We start from the raw sequence: 12,680 nt of genomic DNA, 5'->3' as shown, positions 1-12,680 counted from the left end.
GGCGAGGGAGACAACAAGGGTTAGACGAGAGTAATCACAGAAGGCCTCTTTCTGGAACGCTGGTTACCGTGGTAGGCAAGCACTCAGGCGGTGAGACGGAGTGTAGCTGCTGCTTATATCGCAGGTCCACGCCCTCTAAACCAGCTGCAGGTGTGTGTCCGGGTTGAACCAGGACACTTCTCAGGGGTGGAGCATGGGTGACATCTGCTGGATGTCTTGAGAAGTGGTGGTTCCAGGGACAGGTGGAAATAAAAACTAACTAAAGGAAAACAAACTAAGAAACTAGGAAAAGGGGAGGACAAACAGACCCTGACAAATACTTGAGCTAGTTATTTTAATTTCATATGTTTCCCATAGCAGCTATCACTTCAGTCTCGTGTCACATCGTCCTGCCTATCCAGTCTCATATGTCTTTTATACCACACCAGTTCAATAAATTCATCTTAATCCACTTAATTCAAACACTCAGTTTCTAATCATCCCTATTATCTAAACAAAACAGGATTAAAGGTTATAGCTCTACCTGATATATAGTCCAACATCAGCTGAGCTACTGTCGTTTTTCTGCAGAGTTAAATCAACACTATGCCGAGTCTACTTGGTCCTTATTGGAATTTGTGTTAATTTAACTCTTTTCAGAGTTGTTTCAACAAGAAATTGAGTGATTTTAACACGTAAAAAAGTTATAACTACTCAAACTGTTTTTGAAATTATTCTGTAAAAGTTCAATTAACACCAATTCTGATAAGGACCAAATAGACTCGGCAGAGTGTTGATTTAACTGCAGAATTTGTTGTGATATGCATCCACCACGTTCTGTGTTGAAAACCTGAGTATAATTTTTTATTACAAGCTCTCCGACGTAAGATCCGTTGTCCTGTTTGTTTCCGTCAAGGCAAACACACACACGCACGCACACACGCGCACACACGCACACACACACACACACGCACACACACACACACACCCACAGCGTTCTCATGCCAAATCAGACAAACATTCAAAGGAATCAGAAAGTTTGATTCCTCCTTAAGTACAATTTCCAGATTTCTAAAAGTTCATCTCTTTCAAGAGTCATATGTTAAAGTATAAACACGAATTCCAGAGACACAAGAGAGAAACACGTTGAGCTGAAAGGTCACTCAGCCAGGTTGAAGCCATTACTACAAAAAGCAACATAAAAAGCTAGAAAACAGTTAGATAATGCACTCAGAGGTAAAACTGATTGTCAGAAGACATAATGCCCTGACGATCTGATGACAGTGATATTGAATGGTTTGTCAGTTTGACTGTTTTCACACAGTCCCAGTGGTGAAACACAGAGGTGGTAGCTCAGGTTGCTGGGTTGTTTGGCTGCTAGAAGGACTGGTGCACTACATAAAGAACATTATGTAGAAATATTGCAGCATACATCAGCCAGGAAGTCAAAGCCACAAATGATTGATGATTTCAAGCATTCTGCTAGTTGCAAAGAGGCTTAATGACACAAAAGTCAATGTTTTTGACAGGGCATCAAAAATCCATGATCTTAGTCGCATAGAAACTTCATGAGCAAAGATAAAAAAAAATAAAATAAAAAATGTAAAAAGTCCTACAAAGTTCTGTCAGGAGGAATGGGCCAGAACTGTGGTGAGAAGCTGGAGGAAGGAAACCAGAACGTTGAAGCCAAGACTTACAGATTAAAGGAAAATGCTGCCAAAAACTGAGAATGTATGTAATGCAAAAAGATTCTGACATTTTCTGTCAACGTTCTGGCATTTAAGAATTTGAAATATTTTTTGTAATTTTAACTGAGCTAAAAGTTTAAGATCAAACCAGAGCTCACCTATGAATTAATAACTGGTCTGATACCAGAATATCTATAAAATCCATTAACAAAACATCTAATTTCTTACTCTCTTTGTTGTTAAAGTCAGTCACATCCATCCATCCATCCATCCATCCATCCATCCATCCATCCATCCATCCATCCATCCATCCATCCATCCATCCGTGTTATGTGAAAAAGTATCCAGCCCCCTTTTCTCGTGCATATCATGTATAACGTTCTTACTGCTTCACGATTGTATACTACTTTGTGTTGGTCTTTCACATAAAATTAGGTTGTAATGTGGCAAAAATCTGGAAAAGTTCGAGGGGTATGAATACTTTTGCAAGCCGCTGTATTTTTGACTCGCTCGGAGGTCTGCAGCACACCAGAAACTGCAGCTGTTCTCGACGCAGCCAGCAGAGGGCGGCATTGTACAAGGCTTGGCGCTCATCTCTTTTCTTTCCGCAGATAGGTGGTGTCTTTTTCCCACCAAATGAAACTCCACACACCCAAAGCTGCATCAGCCTGTTATTTATAGCTGTACAATAGTTCCTCTGGTGGTTATTTATTGCTCCCGAGTAGAAAAATAAGGATTATTTCTCTATAGTTTTGCACAATGTGTTTATATATATTTCAGAGAAAAACAAGGTCGTTATTATTTAAAAATGTTGCAGTCATGTTATGTCACATCTCTGTGCAGCTTCTGAATCTGGGTGTTGGGCTTCCTCTTTCAGGCTCACCATCTCAGCAGAATGCCCTATGCAGCTGGAAGATTTCCCCATGGATGCCCACGCCTGTCCCCTTAAGTTTGGGAGCTGTAAGTTAACACACCTCCTGCCACACACACACACGATGAGCAACTGTTTCTTTACAGGATGAAAGAAAGGAAATAGAAATATAAGCCCTAGCTGGATGCATGAGGACAACGGAACAGGAGCTGATTTGACATTGCTTCGGTTTCGGGGTCTTTATCAGCACAGAAGGTGCTGCGCTGCCCGTGACGCAGCTCAGAGTGTTTGACAGCCCTCATCCCTCAGGTGCGGAGCTGCTGCGGTGGTGCAGGAGACAACCATTTAGACTCTGACACACTCCTCCTGATTAAGCCATTAATCAACATGTCAGCGCCGCGGCTCGGCCTCCTTCGTTATCCCACCTCAGCTCTGTTTACTGCATGAAAACTCGTCATGCTTTCCCCACACGTTGCTGCATCAGAACTGCAAACTTTAAGTGATGGTTGAGGAATTTGAAGTGGACGAAAAATTATACAGTTTTTTTTTCTCCAGGTAAAAACTGAAGGAATGGCATTCAGAGTTGTAATTACAGCAGCAGGTCCTGTGGGGTGTGACTCTACCAACCTCCCACATCTAAAGAATTTAAATTCAGGCACATTTTTCTTTTCAAGAAGGTCAAAATCAGTCAGATTGGAGACTCTGAAAAATGTTCATAGGTTCACAGTTGAATTTAGAGTTGGACTTTGACTGAGCCTTTCTGACACATGGATAAGATTCGAACTAACCGTAACGATGAAGTTAAAAGTAGTCGTTGGCCACAAAAACTGTATCTCTTTTGCTATGAAAAATGCAAAAACAAATCTAAAAACACAATATTTAAAAGAAAAATACTAGACTCTGTAAATCGTTTTAGATGTATTTTCGGCATGGTCCAAGCCTCTCTTTATTTTTGCTTTTTAATTGAAACCAGATTTAGTCTCCAAGCTAAAATAGCATCTCAATGCTACAACATGTCGCAGCAGCACAGACATGATGCTGATGGTTGAAAAGCCTAAATAACAAATTTAAAACAAATATTTTTGTTGTTGAGCGCATATGTTTATCTACTCAATCACTTAGCAGCAAAAAAAATTGTTTTTAATCAAAAATATTGCTTATTTTGTCAAAATATGGTTTTGGACTAAAATGTAATGAGTTACAGGCGTAATTACAGAGCCTGTGCTTGTTGTTATTCAATATTTTAAATACGTATCTTCTCTTTCACGTGACCACCTGTGTTTTCTCACCTAAATGGATTAATTTAGTTTTAATTACTTCTTATACTTTTTATGATAAATGTGGTTTTTGTGTTCTTAATTGTGTTCTTGTTTTGTCTTTATTATTTGTAACGATTGCATTTAATTTTATTTATTTATTTATTTATTTATTTATTTTTATTGACAAAATTAGCGCAGTTTCATCATTTTAATCTTGTTTGCGTAGCCTTTTATTTTTAACAAGATACTGAGCAAGTTGTCCAAAATGTTCTTTTGGTAAATTCTGGCGCATTTACAGAAATGTCAGTCAATGTGTGTTGTCCCTACTAAATAAAGTAAATTCAATTAAATAATTATCTTGATTAAAATTGACTTCCACCACTAGTTTAAACTTAACTCTGTCTTTCTCCCTGACCCGTTTGCTGTATTCCAAAAAAAAATCTCTATCTGTAAAAGCAAATATACACACGCTCACAAAACGGAAGCATAAAGAGCCTAACACTCAACCTTTAAACTTCCAGCTGTACACTTTGCAACGTCTCCTCGGTTCGATTCACAAAGCTCCGAAACAATCTGGGAAGTTCCTGCCTGGGAGGCTTAAGACGATCATCTAAGGTGTTCCCTGCCTCTGACGTACGGAGGGTGATCCCGGGCCTCACGGGAACAGCATCACACCACGTTTATCCCCTTCCACGCCCACTTTGCTCACCTCCACCCCACAGCTGACACCACGCAGCGGCGGGGATAATCGGGACAGCCGACCGAGGCTCCTTTTCACACGCTCTCTGTAACGGCGAGACCCCTCACCACGCCGCCTTTGCCCTTCGTCTTAACTTTAAGCACACAGGGCTTTGCCTGGTGGACTTTAGAGTCGGTCTGGCTGTAATTTCTGACTGATTATGGTCAATTCAGTTCACTTTGTCCCAGTTGTTTCCAGCTCATCCAGGAGGTTTATGGTTGTTACAGGGAAAAAGGGGATAGCAACAGTAAAAGAGACTTCTTAGAAAATTTAATTTGCTCAATCTGTGTGTACAGTCACGGCCAAAAGTTTTGAGAATGACACAAATATTATATTTTCACATGATCTGCTGCCCTCTGGTTTTCATGTGTGTATGTCAGATGTTTTCATCACATACAGAAATACAATTGCAATCATATTATGAGTAACAAAAGCTTTTATTGACAGTTAGAATGAGTTAATGCAGCAAGTCAATATTTGCAGTGTTGTCCCCTCTTCTTCAGGACCTCCACAATTCTCCCTGGCATGCTCTCAATCAACTTCTGGACCAAATTCTGACTGATAGCAGTCAGGACATGGTCAATAACCCCAGTCCAATGCTTGCATTTTGTCAGAATTCCTAGGTTTTTGTTTGTCCACCCGTCTCTTGATGATTGACCACAAGTTTTCAATGGGATTAAAATCTGGGGAGTTTCCAGGCCATGGACCCAAAATCTCTATGTTTTGTTCCCTGAGCCAGTTAGTTATCACCTTTGCTTTATGGCAAGATGCTCCATCATGCTGGAAAAGGCATTGTTTATCACCAAACTGCTCTCGGAGGACATTCTGGTACCATTCTTTACTCATGGCTGTGTTTTTAGGTCAGACTGTGAGAGAGCCGACTCCCTTGGCTGAGAAGCAACCCCACACATGAATGGTTTCAGGAGGCTTTACAGTTGGCATGAGACAAGACTGGTGGTAGCGCTCACCTCATCTTCTCCGAACAAGCCGTTTTCCAGATGTCCCAAACAATTGGAAAGGGGATTCATAAGAGAAAATGACTTTACCTCAGTCCTCAGCAGTCCACTCCCTGTACCTTTTGCAGAATATCAGTCTGTCACTGATGTTTTTCCTGGAGAGAAGTGGCTTCTTTGCTGCCCTCCTTGAGACCAGGCCTTGCTCCAAGAATCTCCGCCTCACAGTGCGTGCAGATGCACTCACACCTGCCTGCTGCCATTCCTGAGCAAGCTCTGCACTGCTGGTAGCCCGATCCCGCAGCTGAAACACTTTTAAGAGACGGTCCTGGTGTTTGCTGGTCTTTCTTGGGCGCCCTGGAGCCTTTTTAGCAACAATGGAACCTCTCTCCTTGAAGTTCTTGATGATGCGATAGATTGTTGACTGAGGTGCAATCTTTCTAGCTTCGATACTCTTCCCTGTTAGGTCATTTTTGTGCAGTGCAATGATGACTGCATGTGTTTCTTTAGAGATAACCATGGTTCACAGAAGAGAAACAATGATGCCAAGCACCAGCCTCTTTTTAAAGTGTCCAATGGTGTCATTCCTACTTAATCATGACAGATTGATCTCCAGCCCTGATCTCATCAACACCCACACCTGTGTTAATGGAGCAATCACTGAAACGATGTTAGCTGGTCCTTTTAAGGCAGGGTTGCAATGAAGTAGAAATGTGTTTGGGGGATAAAGTTCATTTTCTAGGCAAATATTGACTTTGCAATTAATTGCTGTTAAGCTGATCACTCTTCATAACATTCTGGAGTATATGCAAATTGCCATTATAAAAACTGAAGCAATAGACTTTGTAAAAATTAACATTTGAATCATTCTCAAAACTTTTGGCCATGACTGTAGTGGATTGGATTGTAAATGGACTGAACTGCACTGTATGTAATTGGATTTGAATTAAACCCTTTTTTGTGTGTCGCCCTGAGGTGACTTTTACCATAGTTTGGTGCCGCTTCAGCTGATCTGAACTCACCGAATGCATTTCCATCCAGCGGAGTTTTAATGACATCTCAAGTCTACGCATGATGTTCTTGAAAGAAACTGACATAATTTTCATTCATTTATGTAGGTCTTTGTGGTTTTCATCAGAACTGTGGATAAACACGGAGCCAAAGATCCTTCTGAGCACAGCGACTTGCAAATTGACCTGTATCGCATGTTGTCCCATTACAAAACAAAAACATGAAGCTATTTAACTTTGATTCTATACGTTAGACCAACAAAAACTAGTGCCCAACTGTAAACCCTAAAAGGTTTGGCATACTTGTTATCCCTAAATAATATCCATTTCAACAATTTGCCTTCAAACTAAATTCAGCTGTACTGTGAAGGCTTGAAAAGTTCACCAGCAGCATCCAAAAGACTGGCGCTTGGAGGAAGAAATCAGAGGGAAAATGTCACAGAACGATGTTCAAGCAGTCGACCAAAGACTGGAAGAGTTCGGCACAAGTACAAGCCCAACAAGACATGGCGGTCGACCCAAACTGGCAGGTAGAGCATTAATCAGAAAAGCAGCAAAGAGCACCATGATGATGACCAGGAGGACTTATAGAAATCCACAGATCAGGTGAGAAAATCAACTGAAAGGACAATTATAAGTGCCGTGTTTCGCAGATCCGGCGTTTCTAAAAAGAGTAGCAGAAAGAAAGTTGTCGTCTTAAGCAAGTTGTAAGATTTTGCAGACATTTCAAAGAAGGCATTTGTGTGCTTGAAATCAAACACTGTACATCGTCCTAAAGGCTACACAGTGTGGCATGGTGGTGGCAGCATCATGAAGCAGGTTGATTGGTGGAACTAAGAGCAATCCTGGAAGGAAGCGGTTTATCGTTGCTGAAGACCCTAAACATTACACACAGACCCAAATTGTAGTGGCTTGGATTAAGGCATATTCATGAGAGAGACAGATAGAAAGACTTGCAAGACACTCTGAGCTGCATTCACAGCCGTATTCACTACATTTATACCTTGCAGCTTTGAGACAAGTGCACACTCTGATACATTGAAGGTGGGGACCAACATGTCTTGTCACAAGACGTCTTGTATTGGCCATAAAAGGACGTGTAAGCTTCACTTTGAGCACAGATACCTCGGCAGTCTGCGGTTGTGAGCTGTAAAATTTGCTTGGCCGTATATCCTGTTTCCTCAAACTCCATTAACCTCAGCTAATCCTTTGACCTAATGGACAGCACTCACCCAGGAGCTCAAGGCTTTCAAAGCAAAAGTAGACCTGTCCTTTGGCGCTGAGTTAATCACCTGTCATGGACTGAACTCTGCCTCTATCAGCCTCGTTCTCTTCTTGCTGTAACTTGTGTCTGTCAAACTACTTAGTGATTTATAAGGCAGAGTTTGAGAGGGATGGAAGTGGTCGGCCCCACACACATTGTGAAGAATGCTTCCGTTTACGTCAAATTTTACTGTCGTGGTTTATTTTAGTCGCCGCTATTTATTCCCTCTTAGTCTGCGCGTAAGAGGGCAGCTGAGGGAAGAAAATAAATCTAGCACACATCAAACGCAACTCGAATACTGATCTGCCTCTATCTGCTGGTAGCTGAAATCTGTCCTGCATTAAAACAGTGCCTGCAACAGCATTTCTCTCATGAGCAGCGTAGTGTCTCATAGAACGTAGGCTGCAAAAGACTCTGCCGCTACGGCGCGCGGCTGATTGTGAAGGAGCCGCTGCACCTGCCTCGCTGTGCTGACGCTGCGCTTTGACTCTTTTGTTCTCAAGTTCATGGCAAAAAATAGCAAGCGATGCAGTCTGCGAAACGAGACTCGCTTCCTCATGAACATGCTCCAAACCTATGAGCGTTGACCTCTTTCTGTCCCAGCGGTTCTGAGGCGCACTTTGCTGTGCTCGTCCAGAATTTGTGGTGAAACAAAACTTTTCACGGATTATCCTAAACGTGTCATTTCAATGATGATCTCCTAACACAAACTAGGGAAATTAAATCATGTTTTGCTTTTTATCTGTCTGGTCTACCATTCAACAGGTCCAAATGCTTTGTAGGTCAAGACTGCGTCTTATTTGTAGTTCAGATTGAAGACGCATTATGTAATTGCTTAATCCAGGGGCCTACAACCTGCAGCTCTAATGCCGTCCCTTCAGTGGCTATTAATAACTTTGGCCAAACATTATGTAGTATAGGTACATGAAGCAGGCTGCACAGTGGTGCAGTTGGTAGAACTGTTGCCTTGCAGCAAGAAGGTCCTGGGTTTGATTCCCAGTCCAGGGTGGTTGGTTCTCTCTGGGTACTCCAGCTTCCTCCCACAGTCCAAAAACATGACTGTCAGGTTAATTGGTTTCTCTAAATCAGGGTCCACCAACTCCAGTCCTCGAGGGCTACCGTCCTGCAACTTTTAGATGTGTCTCTGCTCAAACACACCTGGATCAAATAAACTGCTCATTTCCAGCCTATTGCAGAGAGGAATGCATGCTGGTGAGGAAATTCAGACATTTTGGAGCAGAGGTGAATCTAAAAGTTGCAGGATGGTAGCCCTCGAGGACTGGAGTTGGTGACCCCCGCTCTAAATCGTGTGAGTGTGTGTGTGTGTGTGTGTGTGTGCATGGTTGTGTGTTTTATAATTTTTCAATTTATGTTTTCCCAACTACCTCAATAATGTGTAGTTGCGCCACTGATTTAGAGGAGCTCTGGGCGTGGTTAGGTAACATCCACTGTTTCAGCCTCTAAAATGTCTCACTAAAAAACATTTTCTTATGCAGCATTAAATTGTGGAAAACGGCTGTAAGTTTGGAACTTTCTCTGATATTTTATTAAAGAGACTCATAACCATAATATTGGCATGAAATTAAGTATTTTTTAAATTATTTTGTAAAAAAAAATAAATAAATAAAAATGACCACACCTTAAGATCCTTGAGGATTCTGGTGTAACTTCAATTTGTGCAATCTGGGAATAGGAGGCAAAATAAACATGACACTACGTAGAAACATTGTTTCAAGGTCTGCTGTAGACATTTTGCATTTTTTTTCATTAAGTCCTGCTACAGCTTCTTTTTCAGTAAGATGGTCAATCTTAGCAAATCGACAGCAACGCTAACACACTATGTTACTGTACATGCAGTTGCTCTAATCCGTCACATTAAAGACGTCACAGTTCAGTTCAATACGACAAAGAAGGCTGGACACAGTCAGCACTTTCATTCAGAGGAGGGAATAAACATTTGATTTTGTCGCTACAACAGCAAATTAAATGTTCAGGACGTTATTTAAAGCACTCCACACCAAAGCAATGCCAATCCAGCTGGTAAATGTACAGGTTGTTTTAAAATGTGCCGGTTTAGTTTTTCTCAGCCACATGGAAAGGTTTTGGTTCCACATTATGTACAACAATAGAGAATAAGTGGCTATTATAATGTAAAATGCAATAGTAGGTGTTAGTATTATTATTATTTTTTTTTTTACCATGAATGAAGTTGAGGGAAAATGAATGAAAACTTGACCGTTTTACTTTTGTGCTGTTTTATTTGAATTAGATGCCCTCCAACCTAAAAGTTTACAGCCTCTTGCTTTGTTTTCCTTGGTCTTTGAAGGTTTTCTGTAAGTAATGCAGCTGGCCAGCATTAGTGATTTAAAAAGAAAATATATATATATTTTTTTTTAACTGTTTTTCTTAATTCAGTATTTTAACAGAGCATTTCAGCTGAATGTTCCTACAGTCAGAGGATGTAAGAATGTTATTTAGACAAAATATGGGTATTTTTTATGGTAGTTATGAGTATATCTGTGAAGCTAAGAGTAAATATCCTTGACATTAGTGCGTTTTAAGCTCCAGGTCATGGCAGAAGGATGGATCGGTATTAATTCATCTGCTGAACACAGGATTAAATATTACAGCACACCTGTAGTATTTGAAAATTGTGAGAAACATATCCGTTACATAATGACACTCACGTAATACATCACTCATCAAACTTTGTTTTCCCTCAAAGGATGCTTCTAGGGAGCATGTAGATATATAGTGAACACATTCTGACATTTGATTTGCAGCTCAGTTTTTATGTAACGTCTATTAGTGGAGGAGGAGGTGAAGCTAATGTTGACACAAGGAAAGATCCAGAATAAAATCTTAGATGCCGTTAAGATTTATCCGCTTGTAAAAACTGTCCACCACAACATAACAAGAGCATCCTCTCATAAGATAAACCCACAAGTTTAGTTTAGTTTTATATTATTATAGTGTTTTATTTACTGAGCGTGGAAGAAGGTTGATTTGTTAATACTGTTGGGTAAATATTCTACTGGAAGATGTGAAGTCAACCAGGGACGCACCGATTCCCTTTTTTTCCACTTCTGATATCGATGCAAATATCTGAGGTTTAGTATCGGACGATACCGAGCCGATACAGAAAAACAGTGCTGAATAGACTTGAGACGTTTATTTTTCTAAACAGATACATAAATGTACTGAATTACACATTTATTTGATAACTCTGCACTAATAAAGCACATAAATGCACCCATAGCTTCACAGGTTTGGTCAAGCATGTAAAAACAACTTTAATTTGCTCAGTCAGTGCAATTAGGAGTAGAACAGAAAATGTAAAATAAATAATAAGGAAACTGACAAAAGCAATAGGATGACTACTTTGGTCAAACATAAAAAATAAAAAAAAAGAACGGCAACAAATCGTCTTTCAAATGGTTCAGAAAGGGCAACTAGGAATTTTAAATATAGCGCAAAGTGAATTATAAAACGTTGCTACACCAGATCTAGAATTTTTTTTCAATATCTGTACCAATCCAGATATTAGTTTCGGATTGGTGCATCTCTAATGCCAACCTGTTTTCAATGTTTTATTTAAGAGTTAATTATGCCGTGTACTCCAACAACGTGTTTAGGATATTTGGAAGAGAAGCAGGACAAGATAATCCAAAGTAAAAGACAACTGGACAACTTCTCTTGTTACTTGAAGACGTTTTGCCTCCAGTCATGTCAAATTTATACTTCAGGAAGTTATGGGTTGTTAGTCAGAAATGTCAAGAAACACTGATCAAGTCAAAAGGGTAAAATAGAAATAAACAAAGCTTCAGTTCTTTACTTTGATGGTAAGCAAAACCAATTAGCGTAACTCTTTTAAAAACAATTGTTTCTAATTGTGGAAGTTTACCCTCTTGAACAAAGACTGTAAATTATTTCAAGAATTTCAACAAATCTTTACCAGGGATTTAGGCTGTGAAGTTCAGCTTAAATATTTTGCGTCTTGATAATTGATGGCCTAAGCTTGTGCTGTAAGCAAATTAAAAATTTAAATCAGATTAGTCACACCCCAGCGCTGTGATTAATAGTGATTAAACAGCATTTTTAATTTTATAAACTTCAAATATGCACATTGTTCTAAAAATGTTCAAGAAAATCTTTTCTTGCCTCAAACCAAACATCAAAGTTTTCCATGTTTTGCAGGAAGGTTTAATAAAAGTCATTTTGTTTCAAACGTAATTTAGGAATATTACCTATAAACCAGGCCTGTAACGATAAGATTTTTTTTTTTTTGACAACAAATTATCCCACTAATTATTGCAATAAATTATAATGTTGTTTGGAAACCATTTTCAAGTAATAGATTGATAATGGGCATAATAATGCAAAGTCACCCCCTCAAACATTAATAAGGTTTAATTTAGTAAAGAATTGGACACTGAAGCTGGAAGACATTTTGAATATTCAAAATAAAAACATGACAACCAAAGATCAAGAAATGAAATGGGGGACAAGGAACATTACAACCACAAACATACATAAAATGGATTATGAAACCTCTGCTAACAAAATTGTCTTTCAAAAAAATCACGATCATGATTATTTTAATTTCTCATTTTATTAATTAATTAATTGTTTATTGTGACAGACTTACTATAAACTTGTTGTGCTTTGGTGGAAGGGTTATTCATTACTGCAATAATGATGAACTATTGCAATAATATTGTAGCATAGCACAATATTACACTACATTATATAATGGTTTTATCCAAACGTACATAAAGGTGTTTTTAAAAGAAAACTGTGCCGCTGAGCTCACCAGTCTGACTCTCCCTGCTCAGTTTTTCACTTGTGTTTGTGACTCTGCATTGCTGACCGCAGTACAAGACCGCGCTGCTGTAAACCAGGTAACCCTTTGCGGTA

The 12,680-nt window shown here is 39.6% G+C and overlaps 2 protein-coding genes across 4 annotated transcripts in view; one reads left to right on the top strand and one right to left on the bottom strand.

Annotated features, from left to right (window-relative positions):
* Window positions 1–12,680, top strand: part of gabra5 (gamma-aminobutyric acid type A receptor subunit alpha5) — a 33,730-nt gene that overhangs the window by 10,314 nt on the left and 10,736 nt on the right. For all 3 annotated transcript variants that reach the window (XM_008407637.3, XM_081606615.1, XM_081606616.1), the window contains exon 6: window positions 2,545–2,627. In XM_008407637.3, the coding sequence (XP_008405859.1) occupies window positions 2,545–2,627 (83 nt within the window). The remainder of the gene's footprint in view (window positions 1–2,544; window positions 2,628–12,680) is intronic.
* Window positions 1–12,680, bottom strand: part of gabrb3 (gamma-aminobutyric acid type A receptor subunit beta3) — a 61,271-nt gene that overhangs the window by 43,455 nt on the left and 5,136 nt on the right. The gene's annotated exons all lie outside the window — the stretch shown is intronic.

This window comes from Poecilia reticulata, chromosome 4 (assembly GCF_904066995.2).
Source record: "Poecilia reticulata chromosome 4, P_reticulata-male-v2, whole genome shotgun sequence".
In the NCBI taxonomy this organism is placed as follows: Eukaryota; Metazoa; Chordata; class Actinopteri; order Cyprinodontiformes; family Poeciliidae; genus Poecilia; species Poecilia reticulata.
This window is presented reverse-complemented; position numbering and strand designations above follow the sequence as displayed.